At 39.4% G+C, this 21624-nt stretch overlaps 1 protein-coding gene across 1 annotated transcript in view; it reads left to right on the top strand.

The window, feature by feature from the left end:
- Positions 1 to 9375: 9375 nt before the first annotated feature.
- The window catches only part of RPAP3 (RNA polymerase II associated protein 3), a 41328-nt gene continuing 29079 nt past the window's right edge, over positions 9376 to 21624 (top strand). The window contains exons 1-5 of the mRNA XM_041736654.1: positions 9376 to 9474; positions 12897 to 13076; positions 13842 to 13982; positions 17456 to 17578; positions 18371 to 18498. Of these exons, the coding sequence (XP_041592588.1) occupies positions 12924 to 13076; positions 13842 to 13982; positions 17456 to 17578; positions 18371 to 18498 (545 nt within the window). The 5' untranslated portion in view covers positions 9376 to 9474; positions 12897 to 12923. The remainder of the gene's footprint in view (positions 9475 to 12896; positions 13077 to 13841; positions 13983 to 17455; positions 17579 to 18370; positions 18499 to 21624) is intronic.

Raw genomic sequence — 21624 nt, 5'->3', positions numbered from 1 at the left:
GTTAAAGGAGTCAACTCCATGTCTTCTTGATGTATGCATATAACAACAGAGCATGAAACTACATGAGGCAAAAACTGATAAAACAGAAAGAAGAAATAGATGAATCCACTACCATAATTGGAGGTGCCAAAGCCTTTTCTCATAAACAGACAGAGCTGGTAAGCAGAAAAATCAGTTAAGGATACAGTTAAACTCAGCCACACTATCAATCAACTGAATATAATAGACATCTATAGACTACTTCATCCAGAAGATAAAAATGTACATTTTTCTCAAATTCATATGGATCATTCACCAAGATAGACCACACTCTGGGCCACAAAATACCTCTTAACAAATTCAAAACAACAGAATCCCACAATGTCTGCTCTCAGCTTACAATGGAATTAAACTAGACATCAATAACAAAAGATAACTGGAAAATCGTAAAATACATGGACATTAAACAACACACTTTCTATTTTTTAAAAAAAAATTTTTTTGTATTTATTTATGATAGTCACACAGAGAGAGAGAGAGAGAGGCAGAGACACAGGCAGAGGGAGAAGCAGGCTCCATGCACCGGGAGCCTGACGTGGGATTCAATCCTGTGTCTCCAGGATCGCGCCCTGGGCCAAAGGCAGGCGCTAAACCGCTGCGCCACCCAGGGATCCCACAACACACTTTCTAAATAACACATGGGTCAAGGAAAAAAACTCAAGATAAGTATTAATATATTTTGAACTAAATAAAAATACAACTTATCAAAATTTGTGAGATATAGTGCTTAGAGGAAACCTTATGGCATTGAATGCATATAATAGAAAAGGAGAGAGATCTAAAATCAATCATCTAAGGTTCTACCTTCGGAAACTAGAAAAAGCAGAGAAAAATAAAACCAAAGTAGAGAAAAAGAAATAATAAGAATTAGAGCAGAAATCAATGAAACTAAAAGCTTGTTCTTTGAAAAGTTGATAAGCCTCTAGCCAGGCTATTTAAGAAACAAATAAAAATGAAAGAATAATAACGCAGACTCTATGAAAGTTAAAAAGATAATAAAGAGGGATCCCTGGGTGGCGCAGCGGTTTGGCGCCTGTCTTTGGCCCAGGGCGCGATCCTGGAGACCCGGGATCGAATCCCACATCGGGCTCCCGGTGCATGGAGCCTGCTTCTCCCTCTGCCTGTGTCTCTGCCTCTCTCTCTCTCTCTCTGTGACTATCATAAATTTAAAAAAAAAATTAAAAAAAAAAGATAATAAAGAAAAGTTATGAACAACTTTATGCTCGTAAATTTAATAACCTAGGTGAAATGAATGAATTCCTTGAAAAACACAAGAGGAAACAGATGATCTGAATAGATGATCTATTAAAGAAAGAAGTAATATTAATAACCTTCCAAAAGAGAAAGCACCAGGCCCAGATGGGTTCCCTAGTAAATTCTATAAAATAGCTAAGGAAGAAATTTATCCAATTTTCTACAATCTATTTCAGAGGATAGAAAAAGAGGGAATGCTTCCTAACTCATTCTGTGAGGTCAACATTATGCTAATATCAAAACCAAACAAAGGCATTTCAAGAAAATTGCACATCAATATATCTCATGAACATAGATGTAAAAATCCTCGATCAAATATTAGTAAATAGAGTCCAGAAAATTCTAAAAGGAATTGTATGCCACAGCCAAGTGGGGTTTTTACCAGGTATGCAAAGTTGGTTCACATTCAAAAATCAATTAATATAATCTAGTGCATCAATAGACTAAAAAAGAAAACTGTATATCATATCAATAGATGCAGAGAAAGGCATGACAAAATCCAACACCCATTCATAATGAAAACTTTCAGTAAACTAGGAATAGAAGGAAACTTTCTCAGTTTGATTAAAAATAATCTGCAAAAAACCTGCAGCTAACGTACTTAATACTGAGAAACTTGAAGGTTTCCCACTAAAATCAGGTACCAGGCAAAAATGTCCCCTTTCACTACTCTTTTTTTTTTTTTTAAGATTTTATTTGTTTATTCATGAGACACACACACACACACACACACACACACACACACACACACACAGAGAGAGGCAGAGACACAGGCAGAGGGAGAAGCAGGCTCCATCGAGCCTGACATGGGACTCGATCCCGGGACTCCAGGATCATGCCCTGGGCTGAAAGCGGTGCTAAACCGCTGAGCCACCCAGGCTGCCCTCACTACTCTTCTTCAACATCAAACTAGAAGTCCTTGCTCATGCAATATGGCAAGAAAAGGAAATAAAAATTATGCATATTGAGAAATATGTCTTTATTCACAGATGACATGATCATCTATGTAGAATATCTATAAGAATCAGTAAAAAAATTCTTCAAAGTAATAATTCAAAGTAATAATTATAACAAGGTTAAAGGATATAAGGTTAATACAGAAAAGTTAGTTGGTTTCCTGTATACCAGCAGTGAACAAGTGGAATTTGAAATAAAAAACATGATACCATTTATTGCTTAAAATAACCCCCAACTGAAATACTTAAGTATAAACCTAATGAAGTATACACAAAATCTTCATGAAGAAAACTAAAAAACTCTGATGAACAAAATATAAAAATAAGTAAATGGAGAGATATTCCATGTTTACATATAGACTCAATATTTGTCAAGATGTCAATTCTTCCCAACTCAATCCCAATCTAAATCCCAGCAAGTTATCTTATAGATATCAACAAACCATTTCTAAATTTTATATGAGAGGTAAAAGACCCGGAAAAGCCAAAACAATATTGGAGAAGAACAAAGGTGAAGGACTATGCCACCTGACTTCAAGACTCATTATGCAGCTAGCGATAGTAATTAAGACAGTGTGGTGTTGGTGAAAGGAAAGACAAATAGTTCAATGGAATAGAATAGAGAGCCCAGAAATAGATCCACATAAATGTAGTCAATAATTTTGACAAAGCAGCCAAGGTAATACAACGGAGCTAAGATATTATTTTCAACGAGATTCTGGAATAACCAGACATCCACATGTAAGAAAATCAGTCTAGACACAGGCCTTACACCCTTTACAAAAATTAACTCAAAATGGATCATACACCTAAATGTAAAACATAAAACCATAAAAATCCTAGAAGATAACATATGAGAAAACCTAGATGACTTTGGGGATGGTGATGCCTTTAGATACAACACCAAACACATAATCCATGAAAGAGAAGCTGAGAAACTATGCTTCATTAAAATTCAAAGTATCTGCTCTGTGAAAAACAACACCAAGAGAATTAGCAGACAAGTCATAGACAAGAAGAAAATATTTGTGAAATACACAATAAATGACTGTTTCTAAAATATACAAAGAACTCTAAAAACTCAACAAGAAAATGGCTCAAAAAAAAAAAAAAAAAGAAAAAGAAAAAGAAAATGGCTCAATGAAAAAATGGGACCATAATAAACACCTCACCAAAGAACATATACAGAAGCAAATAAGAATATGAAAAGATGCTCCATAGGGCAGCTCTGGTGGCTCAGCGGTTTATTTATTTGTTTTTTTTTAAATATTTTATTTATTTATTTGTTTATTAATGATAGATATGGCGTGGGGGGGGCGGTGCAGAGACACAGGCAGAGGGAGAAGCAGGCTCCCTGGATCCCCTGGCTCAGGGGTTTAGCGCCACCTTCAGCCTGGGGCCTGATCCTGGAGACCAGAGATCCTGTCCCGCATCAGGCTTCCTGCATGGAGCCTGCTTCTCCCTCTGCCTGTGTCTCTGCCTCTCTCTCTCTCTCTCTCTCTGTGTGTGTGTCTCTCATGAATAAAGAAATAAAAAAATCTTTAAAAAAATATGCTCCATATCATATTTCATCAAGGAAATGCAAATTAGAACAATGAGATACCCCTACACAGCTATTAGATGGCCAAAATCTGGAACACTGACAACACTAAATGCTGGTAGAGATGTGAAGCAATAAGAACTCTCACTTGTTGCTGGTGAGAATGCAAAATGGACAGTTACATTGGAAGAGAGTTTGGCAGTTTCTTGTAAAACAAAACACACTCTTTGGTGTGCTGAGTGGGTCAGTCAGTTAAGCATCTAACTCCTGATTTTGGCTCACATCATGATCTCAGGGTTGTGGGATCAAACCCTGTGTCGGACTCTGTGCTGGGCATGGAGCCTGCTTAAGTTTCTCTTTCTCCCTCTCCCTCTGTCTCTCCTCCCCCTCCTGCTTGGATGCACTTATACGTACCTTCTCTTTCTCTCTCTAAAAAAAAAAAAAAAAAAAAGGAAAAGAAACCAAAAACATACTCTTACCATAAGATCCGGCAATTACTCTCCTTGGTATCTACCCAAAGGATTTGAAAACTTATGCCCCTACAATAACACCTATGTGAATGTTGATAGCAGCTGCATTCATAATTGCCAAAACTTGGGAGCAAACAGGATGCTCTTCAGGAGGTGAATGGATGAACTGTAGTACATCCAGACAATAGAATACTATTCAGAACTAAAAAGAAATGAGTTATAGAGCCAGGAAAAACACCATGGAGGAACCTTAAATTTATATTACTAAGTGGGGGGAAAAGCTAATCTGAGAAGGCTACATATTGTACATATTGGAATATTGGACATAGCAGAATATTGTCATATTCCAAGTATATGACATTCTGGAAAAGGCAAACTATGGAAACAATAAAAAAACATCCGTGGTTTCCAGAGATGCAGGTAGTGGGGAGGGATGAATAGGAAGAGCACAGAGGATTTTTAGGGCAGTGAAAATAATCCGAATGATAGAACAATGATGGATATATAGTTGTTAAAAATTTGTCCGAATGCACTGTACACCAAGAGTGAATCCTTAGGTAAACTACGGACTTCGGGTGACTGTGATGTCAATGTAAGTTCATCTTTGATACAAAATGGTACTGTTCTGGTGACTGATGTTGATCATGAGGGGGGCTATGTATGTGTGGGGGCAGCAGGTATATGGGCAATCTTGGTACCTTCATCTCAATTTATTGGAAACCTAAAACTTCTTAAAAAATAAAGTCTTAAAGAGTGGAAGGAGCATTGTACGTTATAGGGTGAAGTAAATGGAGATTGGTGATCCCCAGCCCTGACAACCAGCCCTCTAACCAACATCCACAGGGAACATAAGGATCCTTCTGTGGTTGTAGACATTGACTAATGTGAACTAAACTAAGAGAGGTCTTACCTGTAAGCAGATTATGTAGGTCACAGATACTAGGAGAATTCCAGGCATGAAGGAACATCTCAGGCGAGTTACAAGAGTGCAGATGGATGAAATAGGGCCTCATCTTGCCTTTCCTTAGGGGAGCTCACAGTCAAATGAGCAAGATAAGGAGTCAGTAGAACACGGGGTCACTGGTGCTGGCTCTGAAGTCAGAATGCCCGGGTACCTCACCAAGGTACGGGCGAATTTCTTAATTATTCAGATCAGCTTCCTCAATGGTAACATGGGGGATAATATTATCATTATGCTGTGAGATAAAGAATATAAAATGTTTATTACTTAAAATAATTCTTACCTATCTCCTTTATTACACAGATTTCATTTTTTTTAAAGATTTATTTATTTATTCATGAGAGACACAGACTGAAAGAGAGAGAGAGAGAGAGAGAGAGAGAGAGAGAGAGGCAGAGACATGGGCAGAGGGAGTAGCAGGCTCCTCACAGGGAGCCTGATGCAGGGCTCCATCCTGGATCCCAGGATCATGACCTGAGTTGAAGGCAGGTGGCCAATCACTGAGCTACCTTTTTTTTTTTTTTTTCCAGATTTCATTTTTCACGAAGAAAGGCAGTTCACCTTCCCTGCTATTAACTTTAACCTTCATCTACTGATGCCTAGTACTCATGCTCCTTATAGCCCTCTGCAGAGGTCTTCTAAGCAGTCAGGTGGGAGACAGGAGCCAGAGATGCAGGAGAGAGTTAGCATATCCCAAGGGCTGGGCCTTAGCTTTGTCAAGGAGAGTGGGGCAGGAGTTAATATTTACTATCTTAAGCTGTCCCAAGCTGTGCTAGGTAGGGATTTTACATACATTTTCTCAATCTCTTAGTGATTTTTATCTTTACCACTTTAATTTTACCTAGATCACTAAGGCTTAGACTAGGTCATATTCTCAGTAGCAGAATAGGGTTACAAAATTTAAGCCTTTTCCTCAGACTATAGTGAACCTGGATTTCTAGTAGTATTGCCTCATTCATTTGTTATTTTTTACTTATGAAGGCCTGTGGTAGAAGTTACTGGTTGCCCTTCAATATCTGCTTTCCTCTTATTTTTCCTTGATCATTGAATTCCTAATTTTCAGAAGAGCACATGACTTCCAAGAGTAAATACCTCTCTTGCAGCCAAGAGTAGCCATGTGTCTAAGTTCTGGCCAGTGGTATGGAAAGGGGGAGTTCTTAAAAGCCAGAGGGTACCATTATTCCTACTTTGCCCCTTCCTGCTGTCTGGATTGAAGATGAAATAGTGGGAGCGTGAGCATCCATCTTGAGTCACCAGGGAAGCCACGTGCAGAAGATGATGGAGCAGCAAGTAGAAGGTGCCTGGGTCTGACACTGGAGTGATGATTCCAACCCTGCATGGCTCATATTCAGTCTTCTTTTATTTGAGAGAGAAATATTATTCTCTCATGTTTAAGGCACTCTTATGCTGGGCTTTATCTTACATGCAATCAAACCTCATACAGTTTGTTAACAGGAAGCCCCAAGGTTCATAAATGTTCTTGCTAAATAAAGCCACTTAGCTAATATTCCCTTTCTTAAGATTCATATTAACTGTCAGAATGTTTCCTTATTTAGTTATTTGAAAGATCTCAACAACTGTTTTGGACATTGACACCACTGACAAAATTAACACTCTTCATTATCATTAATTGCAATATTTAACACTCGTCATAATAAACATTCATATATATTTTCACTATGGAAAGTGATACTTTTTTAAAGAAATGACTATTGAGATTAAAAAAAATAAATACAACCAAGATAACTGGAGTTTATTCACACTAAGAAATTAATGAAAGAGACGTAAAAAAGGCGTAATTTATCAATCTTGGTGAAAACTATTTGAAGGCACGTCAACAGAAATGAGGAGGTCTAGGGACGCCTGGGTGGCTCAGTGGTTGAGTGTCTGCCTTCAGTTCAGCTCGTGATCCCTGGGTCCTGGGATCGAGTCCCACCTGGGGCTCCCCATTGGGAGCCAGCTTCTCCCTCTGCCTGTGTCTCTGCCTCTCTGTGTCTCTCATGAATGAATGAATAAATAAATCATCTTAAAAAAGAAAGAAGTGAGGAGGTCTGCAATCTAGAAAAGAACTTAAGATGGCCCATGTCTGAGCTCACAAGAAAGAAGTGTGTCATTGAGGCACAGTCTTTGTTTTGTTTTTGTGGAACAACGCAACCCTCATATTTGGGTAAAACGGCCATCAAGACCATTCCACTAACTCCTTTCACTTTGCTTCTGTACTCACTAGGAAACTATTATGTGACTTGAGAGGGAGACAGAGAAGGGAGGATTCACCCAAGGGCCTAGGAGGTTTTACTAGAGCATCTGGCTGCCCGGTTCTCTCTCAATCTGGCAAAGTTCATTACAAAGAATACAGCTGCTTTTGTTAAGAACACCCATAAATCAATATCTGCTTTAAAATTATCTATTATTAATTTTAAAACACAAAATAAAAGACACAAAATAATTATGAAAATTCAGTTATCTAACACAAAACCAAGACTCATTCCATTAGTACATAAAGACACACTTAATGATTTGACTACCGTAATGTTAAAATACAAAGATACAATATAACTTTACAGTTGGAAAGATGAGCTAATAATGTGCCCTTGTAAGAGAGGACCCGGGATGTTTCTTTCATGGACCATTATCTGGATTAGTGATTCCCAGCCTCAAAGGCACAGCTGTATCTTTGTGTTTTAAAGATCCTGATGCCTGGGCTGCACTAGGCGGGATCTTTGGGGACAAACCTAGAAATCGGTATTTTAAAAAAAGATTTACTTATTTTGAAGAGAGAGAGAGAGAAAGCACACAGACAGAGGGGCAGAGGGACAGGGAGAGAGATTCCCAAACAGACTCCCCGCTGAGCATGAAGCCTGACTGGGCCCCCATCCCAGGACCCCAAGGTCAAGACCTGATCTGAAATCAAGAGCAGGAAGCTAAACCAACTCAGCTGCCCAGGTGCCCCTATTTTTTTTTTTTTTTAAAGATTTTATTTATTTATTCATGAGAGACAGAGAGAGAGAGAGAGAGAGAGAGAGAGAGAGAGAGAGGCAGAGACACAGGCAGAGGGAGAAGCAGGCTCCATGCAGGGAGCCCCACGTGGGACTCAATCCCAAGACTCCAGGATCAGGCCCTGGGCCGAAGGCAGGCGCCAAACCGCTGAACCACCCAGGGATCCCTCCTTTTTTTTTTTTTTTTTTTTTTAAATTTTTATTTACTTATAGTCACAGAGAGAGAGAGAGAGAGGCAGAGACACAGGCGGAGGGAGAAGCAGGCTCCATGCACCGGGAGCCTGACGTGGGATTCGATCCCGAGTCTCCAGGATCGCGCCCTGGGCCAAAGGCAGGCGCCAAACCGCTGAACCACCCAGGGATCCCTCCTATTTTTGTTTTTAATGCTCCGTAGATGATTCCAAAGTTCAGCCAAAGCTGAGACCCACTGAACTGGATTCGGGGGCTAATGTTTGACATCAGCTTCCACCTGACAGGTTTGTCTGCTACTGTTTGTTTTCGTGCTGACATTATTTTAGTTTTACAGTCTTAGAGTTGTCATGAAAATGAAGGGAAACTCACAGGGTTTGCAGAAGCAAGAGGTGTTAAAAGCTTCACATTCTTCCTTCTTTGTAAGCCAGGGCGTATCTGAAAGACAGACCTTAATGCTGACACACGTCCTGGAAAGACTCAGAGGTAGATACTCGGCAAAGGAGAGGTTACTCGCCAAGGGGAAAAGAGTCAGACTCGAGAACTGGTTTGCCAAAATACCAGTACTTAAGGGGGGAGAAAAAACAAAATAAAACAAACAAACAAAAAACCCAACAACCCCACAAGACCCTGCACAGTTGGGTCCCCCCGGGGTGGCTCAGCGGTTGAGCCTCCGCCTTCAGCCCAGGGCGTGACCCTGGAGACCCGGGATCGAGTCCCGCGTCGGGCTCCCCGCGTGGAGCCTGCTTCTCCCTCTGCCTGTGTCTCTGCCTCTCTCTCTCTCTCTCTCTCTCTCTGTGTCTCTCATGAATAAATAAATAGAATCTTAAAAAAACAAAAAAACAAAACCACAACAACACCTGCCGGGGCTCCTAACTCCACCCCCGAGGCGAGGCGCACCATGCCTGACCTTCTGCGCATGCTCCGCCCGGACGCCGGGGGGCGGGGCGGGACGCAGGGGGCGGGGCGACGGCCCGCGGGGGCTTGTGGGAAAGCCGGGAAGGCGGGGCCGGCGAGCGTGGCTGAGGGCCGGGGGCACCGGCCCTGCGGGCGCTAACGACCGAGTCAGGTGAGCCGGCGTTGCCGTTATCGCCGGCTGCGGTAGGCGGCGAGGCTTGGGGGCGGCCTGGCGCGGCCGTGGGCCCCCGCGGGAGGCGGGGGGCGAGGGCGCGTCCCGGAAGGGGCTCGGCCGGCGCGCCCGGGGTGGGCGCTCTGGTCTACCTGCCGCCCCTCCCCTCGGGCCGGCGCGCGGCGCTGCGGGCGCGGGGGGCGGGCCCGCTCCGCTCGGCGTGGGTGTGCTCTGCGCTCCGGGTACTCAGCCTGGAAGCTTGTGGCTCCCTGCGCCCCGCTCCAGCTCCGCGCGGGTACCGGGTACCGCGGGGGCAGCGGAGGTGCGGAGCGAGGCGGGAAAGGGTTCCGGCGGCTGCAGCCGCTCAGCGACGCGCGGCGCCTTGATTCCGAGTTTTGAGCCCCCGGCAAAGCGCGTACTGGCTTTGTTGTTGTTGTTGTTTATTTATTTATTTTTGAAGATTTTATTTATTTATTCATGAGACACACGCAGACACACAGAGGCAGAGACACAGGCGGAGGGAGAAGCAGGCTCCATGCCGGGAGCCCGACGCGGGACTCGATCCAGGGTCTCCAGGGTCACGCCCTGGGCCGAAGGCGGCGCCAAACCGCCCTGTTTTGTTTTAGTGACGGACCTAGGTCCTCAGACTTGGGCACTGCTTGAAACGAGGCCCAGATTTCGTGTAGGTTCTAAGGCCAGACAAGGGGTCGGAAGACCTGTGTCTGCGTTTACAGCCATTAGAAAAGTGATTTTTCTTTCTTTATATAAATATATATATATTTTATATATAAATATATAAATATATAAATTTATATATATAAGATATATACATCTTAAGATAAATATATAAGATATATTTATGTAAGATGTAAACATAAGTATTTATGTAAGATAAATATATATAAATATATAAGTTTATATATTTAATTTATTTATATATATTTATAATTATATATTTACATTTATATATAATTATATTTATATATAATATATATTATATTTATGTTTATGTTTATATTTATATTTATATATATTTATAGCTATATATATAAATATATAAATAAAAAGATTTTATTTATTCATGAGAGACAGAGAGAAAGGCAGAGACGCAGGCAGAGGGAGAAGCAGGCTCCACGCGGGGAGGCCGACGCGGGACTCGATCCAGGGTCTCCAGGGTCATGCCCTGGGCCGAAGGCGGCGCGGAACAGCTGAGCCCCCCAGGCTGCCCCAAAAGTGATTTTTCTAATCTCGGCTCCCGCATTCCCCTTAAGCGTTGACTCCCCGCTCCCACCTTTTTGGAGACTTTGCCCCATCCTTCATCCTTTTTCCTCTATCTCCTTCACCTTGATTCTCTTGGCCCTCCCTCCTCCACCGGACTACAGTCAGGAGCGATCTCAGATTGTTAAAGACAGAATTACGCTAATCCCCATATAATCTCATTCACTCAGCAGCTCATTTTATATTTCCATTTTTTCTTTACATCTCATTAAAATTCTCAATAAATCTTTATATGACTAAATACAATGCACTTTCTTTCCCCTTATGCCACCTTCGTGTCCATAGGCACTGCTAACCTCGCTCGCCTCGAAGTCTTTCTTGAAAGTTCTCTCCCAGGACTATACTCTCCCAAGTTTTCCTCACAGCTCTCTAGATGTTGCTGCCCAGTTTTTCCTGTATTGGCATCTTCTCCCCCGCTGGTTCCTTAAATGGTAGTGTTTTGCAGGCTCCTCTCCCCCACCGCCCACCCCAACCCAACCCAACCCAGGAGTCACAGTTATTAAGCAGGTCCAAATCCATGATTGTAACTTCCACCTTTATGCTACTGACACCTAAATTTATATCTCTACCTTGTGTAACTATCTACCGGATAGGTCATCCTGATGTCCCATAAGGACTCAATTCAGCAGATCTCAAACCGAAATATTGTCTGTCTTCGTGTTCTCCAACCCTGAAACCTCTTTTCCTTTCATTTTTTTTTATTTTAAAAATTTTTAAAATCTTTTTTTGGTAAACTACACCCAGCGTGGGGCTCAAACTCTATAACCCCAAGATCAAGAGTGTTGTGTTCCACCAACTGAGCCAGCCAGGCACCCCTCCTCTTTTCCTTTTTTAAGATTTTACTTATTTATTCATGAGGGATACACACACACACACACAGAGAGAGAGAGAGAGAGAGAGAGAGAGAGGCAGAGACACAGGCAGAGGGAGAAGCAGGCTCCATGCAGGGAACCTGACGTGGGACTCCGTCCCAGGTCTCCAGGATCAGGCCCTGGGCTGAAGGTGGTGCTAAACTGCTGGGCCATTGGGGCTACCCCCCTCTTTTCCTTTTAAAATTGTGATTCTGACTCAGATGACACTGCTAATTTCAGCAGGCCCTCAACCTGAAGTCTAGGACACTGGTTAAATCTAAATCTTCCGCTCTCTAGCTGCTCAGTTGAATCAGTAATCAGGTACCTTTTATTTTACCTCTGTGATACTTTTTCATAGCTTTCAGACCCTGGGTCAAACCTGATGGCTTGGCATTTTGAGATCTGTCCCATAGCCACCTCAGCCTTCTCTTCCATCCTCTTTCTTAGTCCTTCAGTCTGCCTGCCCACCTCTCCGTAGTTAATCACTTGGCTGGCTTTTTTGAAACTAAGCTGGTTATAGCACCTCTGGGGACTCTTTTCTTGAACCCACCACCCTATCCACCATCTGCTTTATTCCTGTCCTCTGTGTTCAGTCCCACAGCATGTGTATGTGTCTCCAGCACAGTTGTTTTTAACCAGGAGTTGTTATGCTTCCCAGGTGACATTTGACAATGTCTGGAGACATTTTTGATTGTCACAGTCTTGGGGGGAGAAGGAATATTGCTACCTAGTTGGAAGAGGTCAGGGATGTTGCCAACCATCTTACAATGCATAAGACACATCCTCTACCACAAGGAATTATCTGGCCCCAAATGTCAATAGCCCCAAGGTTGAGAAACCCTGCCTACCATGATATTTTGTGACTCAGTACTTCATTATTTTGTTTCCTTCTCCACTAGACTTGGGACCTTGTCTTACTTGTTTTTACAGGGCCTGCCGCTCACCAGAAGTGCAATAAATTTTGAAAAGGAATAGAGGAGATAATTAGGATTAATTTATAAACTAGAGATGAGCAGAGAGTCTGCTACCATGGGCTACTTGCTAATTTTAGTGATTTCTCTCTCATTGCCTTCCATTCATATTGCATTGCAGTGATGCCCAGACAGGTCTGTTTTTCATTTGTTCATTAAGCAAACATTGATTCATTTAAAAAATAATATATTGATGTTTTCTTTCTTCAGCATCACTTTAGGCTCTCCTCTATGCATGTATTGTTGCCATTTATGAAGTGGTAAAAAAAAACCAGTAGTTAAGCTTCAAAAACAAAACATAATTCTGTTTAATTCTTCTTAGAGATTGGTCAGAACTCTGCAGGCCATAATGACTTCGACAAATAAAGCAATTGAATTACAACTACAAGTGAAACAAAATGCAGAAGAATTACAGGACTTTATGAGGGATTTAGAAAACTGGGAAAAAGATATTAAACAGAAGGATATGGAACTAAGAAGACAGAATGGTGTTCCTGAAGAGGTAAATTTCTTAATTAAATCCTACTGTAGCGTCCTGCAAAACTATTAAAAATAAAGAACAGCCTTTTAAAATGTTTTGTGAAAAAACGGAAATTGAAGTGATTGGCTGCCTGTCAACATTTGGAAAAATTCTGCTTTTTAAAATCTTTATAAGAACTCTGTTAACTCTATTAAGACATTTTAAGGCGTAGCCAGTACTTATTGGAAAGGAAGACCATGTGATAATTCTTAAGGTAAATAAACAGCATCATACAATGTTTAGGGGCTTATATATGTTATACAGATCGTGTATAATTATATATTTAATGATACATTAACATCTAGTATTGGCATAAAATGTAGATTACTTATGTAGGTTCAACCAAATATTGCCCTAAGACTTCATTTAAATACGGATAACTTTTTCCTATTGGTGATATGGAGGCAGTTCAATTTGCTATGATACTACTGCTTATTGACTGTAGTAATTTTGAAGAGCAGGCAGTTTTGGAAGTTTGAATTTAGGACTGCAAATTAAATGTATAATTAAAATATCTAGCTAATACTTTCCTTGTGACTACATCATATTCAACATTTGTCAAAGAATGAATTAAACTTTTCAAGCATGAATTGTTGTAAGTGAAGATGGCAAATTGGTATTTTTAAGCACTTAAAAAATAAAAAGAACTTTCTTGAAAATGTAATTTAGTGAGAATCTTAAATATTGCCAGTTATACAAAAAAGTGGTAACAGAGCACAAACATTGTTTATTTTTTCCCATCCCTAGAATTTACCTCCTATCCGAAATGGGAATTTTAGGAAAAAGAAAAAAGGTAAACCTAAAGAGTCTTCTAAAAAAACCAAAGATGAAAACACAAAAAACAGGATAAAATCTTATGATTATGAGGCATGGGCAAAACTTGATGTGGTAAGTTAATCTACTTATGTGTTAGTATTTGAATAAAATTGTCTTGGAGTTAGCTAAGAGTCATGGGTAAAATGAAAAATAATGTAAAGTTCTTACCCTTGTATCTTTCTCTTCTAGATTATTTTACATAAATCTAAATTTAATTATAATGCTTTTCAGTTAATTAGATTATTTTTTCTCCTGTAGCCCTTTTTCAGTGAGTAGTAGCTAAAACAGCGAGGATTCTTTTCTTTTTTTCTGTTTTTTCTTTTTTCTTTTTTTCTCCTTTTTGCAAAAATAGTACAGAGAGGTCCAGCGTACTCTTCAGTCATTTTGCCCCTGTGGTTCTGTCTTCCTTAATTATAGTACAGTATCAAAACCAGGACATTGATATGGCACAATTTATGTATAGTTCTCTGCCATTTTATCACATGTAGATTTGAGTAACCACCATTGCATTTAGAATTCAAAAATACTGCATCACCACAAAGCCCTCATGTGCTACCCATTTATACTTGCACCTACATCTCTCCTCCTCACCGTCTCTAACCCCTAAGTAGCCAGAATTCGAAGATTGTAAGAACTCCCAGAAAGGAATGACTCTGCCAATATCTTTTTTATAGGCTGAAGAACTTGTTGGATACTGGCTGAAAGGGAATGCCTTTGTGTCTAGTCTTGGGCTGTGGCTGTGGGACAATAAAAGTGGGCCCATCTTGATCCTAAGAAGGTGGGCCTCACCCTTCTAAACCAGGGATAGCCAACATGTAGAGTGTGCTTCCTATATCCCACACATACACACGGTGTAACTGAAGAATTACCACCAGTACTCTGCCTCATAACCCTCTACATAGTGCTTCCAGCGGCCGTTGTAGCCAGCCTGCAAAAGGGGGTCTGTTGGCCAGCTTCAGTCTAGACTCTGACCCACCTTAAGGGTTGATTTGGACTATATATTCCTGTTTAGTCTTTCTAAAAGTGTTTATTGTGCATCGATTCATACAAAAAAGTAAGTGAAGATACATGTTCTAAAGCATAACAAGAAAATGAGTATGTGAGCCCACCATCTAACTTAAAGAAAAATTTTCAATTCTGTTGAAGCTACCAGTGTGCTCCTTCCCCATCCCATCTTCTTTCCTTCCCTGTGCCCCCAGATATAACCACTCTTCCGATTTTTATGTTTATTATTTTATTTGCACTTTTATGTCTGACATTTTTATTATTTATTTTTTAAGATTTTATTTATTCAGGAGAGATAGGCAGAGACATAGAGGGAGAAATCAGACTTCCTGCAAAGAGCCCCATGCGAGGCTCGATTGTGGACCTTGGGATCACGCCCTGATCTGAAGGCAGACACTCAACTGCTGAGCCACCCAGGCATCCCTATGTTTAACATTTTTGTTTGAGGTTGTAATGTATATACAGTACAGTGCGAGAATCTTAAGTGTACAGTTTCCTAAATTTTTGCTCTTGTATATACCTGAGAAACCACCAACCACATCAAGATGTAAGACATTTCTAGCATCCCAGAAGCCTTGCTTCTCAGTTGGTTATCTCCCAAAGGTAGCCACTATGGTGATCTCTAATATTATAGATAAGTTTTGCCAGTTTGGGAGTTTTATTTAAGTGTATCATACAGTATGCACTCTTTTGTGTTTGGCTTTATTGGGTAATTTTGTCTGAGGTTGATCCATATTATCAGTAGCGGTAATTTGTTCTTTTTCATTGCTGATCAGAATTCCATTGTGTGAGTATATCACAATTTGTGTATCCATTTTCCTATTGACATACATTTTGGTTGTTTCCCGTTTGGGGCTATTATGAATAAACCTGCTATGTACATTCTTGTATGTGTCTTTTAACGCATAGAAGTACCTGGGAGGGAATTTGCCAGGTCACTTTATATATACATTTAGTTTTAGAAGATACTGCTCAATAGTTTTCCAGATTAGTTGCATTTTTCTTAATGAAACCGAGGCTAACTGACTCAAGATAGAGGTGGCACTACTAATTAAATAGTTTGCCATCTGCTTCAGTATTGTCCTAATGTAAGAGAGATGATTTTAGGTCTTGGATTTATTGCTGTGGGAAATACTTTCTGAACATAATTTTTTTCTCTGCTGAGTATTATATAGTCTACTTTCACTTTTTTGTGACTTATCCCTCATATAGCTTTTCCTTTTCATAAGGTGGTATCTTCTTATAATGCTTTTTCCTGAAAGGCATCATCCTCAGATCATTTTTTAGAGAGGTGCTTCCTACACAGTCATTTATTCATTCAACAGATACTAATTGAACTCCTGCTTTTGTAGCAAATGCCATCATGACCTATTACATTACTTGACGTCATTTTAGTGTATCTGTACGAGATGTAGGTGTTTACTTACCATTCCACTCTAGTTCAGATCTGAGCAGCTGCTTTAGTGTTCTGCCCCTGGCAGTGGTCTACACATGCAAGCATAGCAGTATTGGATAATTTTGGCTAGTGGTATTTGAAGAATCTTCATGCCAAAACACATAGCTGAGTTTCACTCTATCTTTTAATGTTCATTCAGTGAAACTGAGCATAGGTTTTATTTTTTAAGTTGTCAATAATTAGTGACAACTGATTGACAAAATAGTATGGTATTAAATGCAAAAAAGATCTTGTTTATATAATTAAAATTTTTGTTTTTAATGAGCTTTAAGGAACTCTTCAATACTTACTGGTTTAAAGTCTTTTACTAAAAACCATTATTTTATCCTATATGAAGAATATGATTAAAAAAATCCTGATGACGTTTATGAGACGATTTACCATGAAAGGAGTATGTGATCCAAAGGAGATTGAAAATTGTTGGGCTAGCGTATTATGTATTTTCTTTGGTAGAGTTGGCTGTATTTTGGGAATTCACTGAGAGACAGTATAACATAGTCATTGAGCTCTTCAGAGGAGGCAGATTTGCCTCAGTTCAAATCCGTGACCTTGAGTCAACAAACCTCTGTGTCTTGGTTACTTCCAGTAAAAAAACATGGGGAATTACACTTACCTCATAGGTTTTTGTGAGGATTAGGAGTTACTGTGCTTTATAAGCAGTTTTTGATGTTTTAAGAATAAGGAAGAAAAAGGTTTTTAATAAAAACCCTTTCTTGTCTATTGGTTATTTATTACATTAGTTTGGGGTTATTTCCAAACTTCGCTTATGTTCAGCCATAAATACCTTGTTACTAATAGTTTGTGATTTAGGGGTGATTTGTTGACTCTATTGACTTAGCTTACTTCATGAGTCCACAGCTAGATTCTTTAAGTGGTTTGGATCTTGGTTTTCTAAACAAGGGTACATTTTTCTTTGGATATAATCCTAACAATGAGAGGTTATTTGGATTGAAAGCAACCTTAGGCCTTTATGTCCTTAGATCATAACAACCTAAGTTCTATTGAATGTACTTTTTAAAAAATGTCTTCTTTTTAATTTAATGGTCATGTAATTATGAGCACTGTTCTCCTACTTAAATTTCAGGACAGTATCCTTGATGAGCTTGATAAAGAAGAGAGTACCCATGATTCTGTGTCTCAAGAATCAGAGTCAGAAGAAGATGGGATTCATGTAGATTCACAAAAGGCTCTTGCTCTTAAAGAAAAGGTATTCTTTAGGTTAGCATTAGTTTCCTTCATGTAAGCAGGATATGTAGAAAATCATGTGGATCCAATATTTCTTCAGTGTAGTTTGAGAGGTGTTCATACTTTGAGTTATTAGCTGTGTATCTGTATCTAGAAGCAGTATAGCTTGTTGATTAGGAATATTTGCTCTGAAACCAGGTTGTAGGGGTTCAGATCCTGTGACAAGTTTCCTGACAAATTCTTTAATTACTTGTTTTTCAGTTTTCTTAACTGTAAAAATAAGATTAGTATTATTACTAAACCTCAATGATGTAAAATGTGTGGACTGTACAGAGTCCTTTTAGGATTTTTTGTAGTCGACTAACTTAAAATCAGCTTGAACCTTGACATGAATATTAAATTCCACTCCTCCATATCACTGGCCATATTTGATTACTTTTTGGAATGTTACTAAACATCCCTCTTCAGAAAGCCTCATTATAAAACTAAATATATTACTTTACAAAAAGGTGGAACTCTTTTCAGATTAAGCTTCATCTTGATGCCTCTCTTTTGTTACCTTTCTGTGGGTTATTGTCAGTCATAAGTACATAATGCTAGGTATGTTACTCATTTTCCTACCAGGGCTTTTGGATTGTGCTCATACAATGACTACTGAATTTCAGCATTTGTCGAAAGACCATTTTGCTTAATTCTCTCCTTTCCTGTTAACCTTGAACACTGAGCTAACGAGTTAGAAAGAGATGCATAATATTGAAAGAAAATGGCTCTGCAGTTCTCTTTCAGTATATATCTGACTCATATGTTTTTTCAGGGCAATAAATACTTCAAACAAGGAAAATACGATGAAGCAATCGAATGCTACACCAAAGGCATGGATGCTGATCCCTATAATCCTGTGTTGCCAACAAACAGAGCATCAGCATACTTTAGACTGAAAAAGTAAGGGATTCCTATAACGTATGTGACTATTTTATATGTATACGGAGACTGATTTAAAAAAAAAAAATCTCATATGTCCACACAATGACAGAATATTCAGTGATCAAAAGGCATGAGTTATTAAGCCATGAAAAGTCATGGAGGAACCTTCAGGTGCATATTTGTTTTTTCTCTCTTTGCCTTTTCTTTCTTTCTTTTTTTTTAGTGTTATTTTTTATTTTTGTAACTAAGCATAGTAAAATATAGAGCCATTGGCTGTCATTAATTTCTTGAACAAAAGGCTATTTGGAAGTATTTTTTTTTAAAGATTTTATTTATTCATTCATGAGAGACAGAGAGAGGCAGAGACACAGGCAGAGGGAGAAGCAGGCTCCATGCAGGGAGCCCGATGTGGGACTTGATCCTGGAACTCAGGCAGGTGCTCAACCGCGGAGCCACCCAGGCATCCCCTATTTGGAAGTATTAAGGACATAATCTTAGAACAGTCTTTTAAGTGAAATCAGTTTGGCTTTATAAGAATTTACTACATGGCCTGTCTTTTCCCAGTTTTTATCAGAAAGCGGTAAAAACTTGTCCCAGATTCCGGCACTTGCATACAGACTAGCATTTGGGAGTCATACATCATAAAAAGATAACTTTCTTCTTTCCTTGAAAATGGGGACGGGATCTTCATATTTTTCCCTCCAAATTTTAATTTAAATTTCAGTTAACATACAGTGTAATATTAGTTTCAGGTGTCGAATTTAGTGATTCATTGCTTACATACAACATTCACTGTTCATTACAAGTGTCCTTAATACCCAACATACTTAACCCATCCCCCCACCTACTTCCCCTACAGTACCTTCAGTTTGTGTCTATATTTAAGGTTCTGCTTCTTGGTTTGTCCCCCACCCCCCACCCCAGCGCCATGTTCATTTGTTTTGTTTCTTAAATTCTACACGTGAGTGAGATCATACAGTATTTGTCCTTCTCTTTCTGATTTCATTTAGCATAGTATACTCTAGCTCCACTCATATCGATGCAGATGGCAAGATTTCATTCTTTTTGGTGGCTGAGTAATACTCCATTGCATATATACCACATTGTCTTTATCCATTTCTCAGTGGATGGGCATTTGGGCTCTTTCAATAATTTGGCTGTTGTGATAATGCTGCTGTACGCATCGGGGTGCTTATACTCCTTCAAATCAATATTTTTGTTTCTTTTAGGTAAATACCTAGTAGTGCAGTTGCTGGAATGTAGGGTAGTTCTATTTTTCACTTTCTGAGGAACCTCCATATTGTTTTCCAAGGGGGCTATACCAATTTGCATTCCCACAAACAGTGCAAGAGGGTTCTCTTTGCTGCACATTTTCAGCAACACCTGTTATTTCCTGTGTTGCTAATTTTAGCCATTCTGACTGGTGTGAGGTGGTGTCTCATTGCAGTTTTGATTTGTATTTCCCTGACAATGTGTGATGCTGAGCATTTTTTCATGTGTCTGTTGGCCATTTGTATGTTTTCTTTGGAGAAATGTCTTCTCATGTCTTCTGCCCATTTCTTAACTGGATTATTTGGTTTTGGGTGTGGAGTTTGAGAAATTCTTTTTTTTTTTTTTTTAAAGGTTTTCTTTATTTATTCACACATAGAGAGGCAGAGACATAGGCAGAGGGAGCAGCAGGCTCCATGCAGGGAGCCCCATGTGGGACTCGATCCCAGAACTCCAGGATCACGCCCTGAGCCAAAGGCAGATGCTCAACCGCTGAGCCACCCCGGTGCCCCGGAGGTTCTTAATATATTTTGCATACTAACCCTTAATCAGATACGTCATTTGCAAATATCTTCTTCCATTCTGTGGGTTGCCTTTTAGTTCTGTTGATTGTTTCCTTCGCTGTGCAGAAGCTTTTTTATTTAGGTCTTTCATCCATTTTGATTTTATTTTTGTGTATGGTGTAAGAAAGTGATCCAATTTCATTTTTTTGCATGTTACTGCCCAGTCTTCCAACACCATTTGTTGAAGAGAGTCTTTTTTTACATTGGATATTCTTTCTTTCCTGCTGTATCAGTTTAATTGACCGTATAGTTGTGGGTTCATTTCTGGGTTTTCTATTCTGTTTCATTGATTTATGTGTCTGTTTTTGTGCCAGTACTATACTGTCTTGATGACTACAACTTTGTAATATAGCTTGAAGTCTGGAATTGTGATGCTTCAGCTTTGCTTTTCTTTTTTCAAGATAGCTTTGGTTATTCTGGGTCTTTTGTGGTTCCATATAGATTTTAGGATTGTTTTAGCTCTGAAAAATCTGATGGTATTTTGATAGGGATGCATTAAATGTGTGGATTGCTTTGGGTAGTAGAGACATTTTAGCAATAGTTGTTTTTTTCAATCTACGAGCAGGAATGTTTTTCCATTTCTTTGTGTCCTCTTCAGTTTCTTTCATGAGTGTTCTCTAGTTATCAGAGTACAGATCTTTCATTTCTTGTTTAGGTGTATTGCTGATATCTTTTTTTTTTTTTTTTTTTTTATTGCTGATATCTTATGGGTTTTGGTGTAATTGTAAATGTGGTTAATTCCTTGATTTCTCCTTCTGCTGCTTCATTATTGGTGTATAGAAATGCAGCAAGTTTCTGTACAGTGATTTTGTATCCTGTGGCTTTACTGAATTTGTGTGTCAATTCTAGCAACTTTTTGGTGGAGGCTTTTAGGTGTTCTGTGGAGAGTATCATGTCATCTGCAGGAGTGGTTGATTTGAATGCCTTTTATTTCTTTTTGTTGTCGATTATTGAGGCTAGGACTTCTAGTACTATGTTAAATGGTGAGAGTGGACATCCCTCACTTGTTGACTGTAGGGGAAAATCTGTTTTTCCCCCTTGAGGATGATGTCAGCTGTGGGTTTTCATGTATGTCCTTCGTGATTTTGAGGTATTTTCCCTCTATTCCTATTTTATTGAGGATTTTTTTTTTATTGAGGATTTTTATCATGAATTGATTTTGTACTTTGTCAGATGTTTTTTTCTGCACCTATTGAGAGGATCTTACCCCCTTTTTTTTTTATTACCGTGATATATCACATTGATTGATTTGCATATATTGAATCACCCTTGCAGCCCAGGAATAATTCCCACGTTTTCATGGTGAATGATT

The sequence above is a fragment of the Vulpes lagopus genome, chromosome 21 (genome assembly GCF_018345385.1).
Source record: "Vulpes lagopus strain Blue_001 chromosome 21, ASM1834538v1, whole genome shotgun sequence".
In the NCBI taxonomy this organism is placed as follows: Eukaryota; Metazoa; Chordata; class Mammalia; order Carnivora; family Canidae; genus Vulpes; species Vulpes lagopus.
The sequence above is the reverse complement of the archived record's forward strand: the minus strand, read 5'-3'. Positions and strand labels throughout refer to the sequence as shown.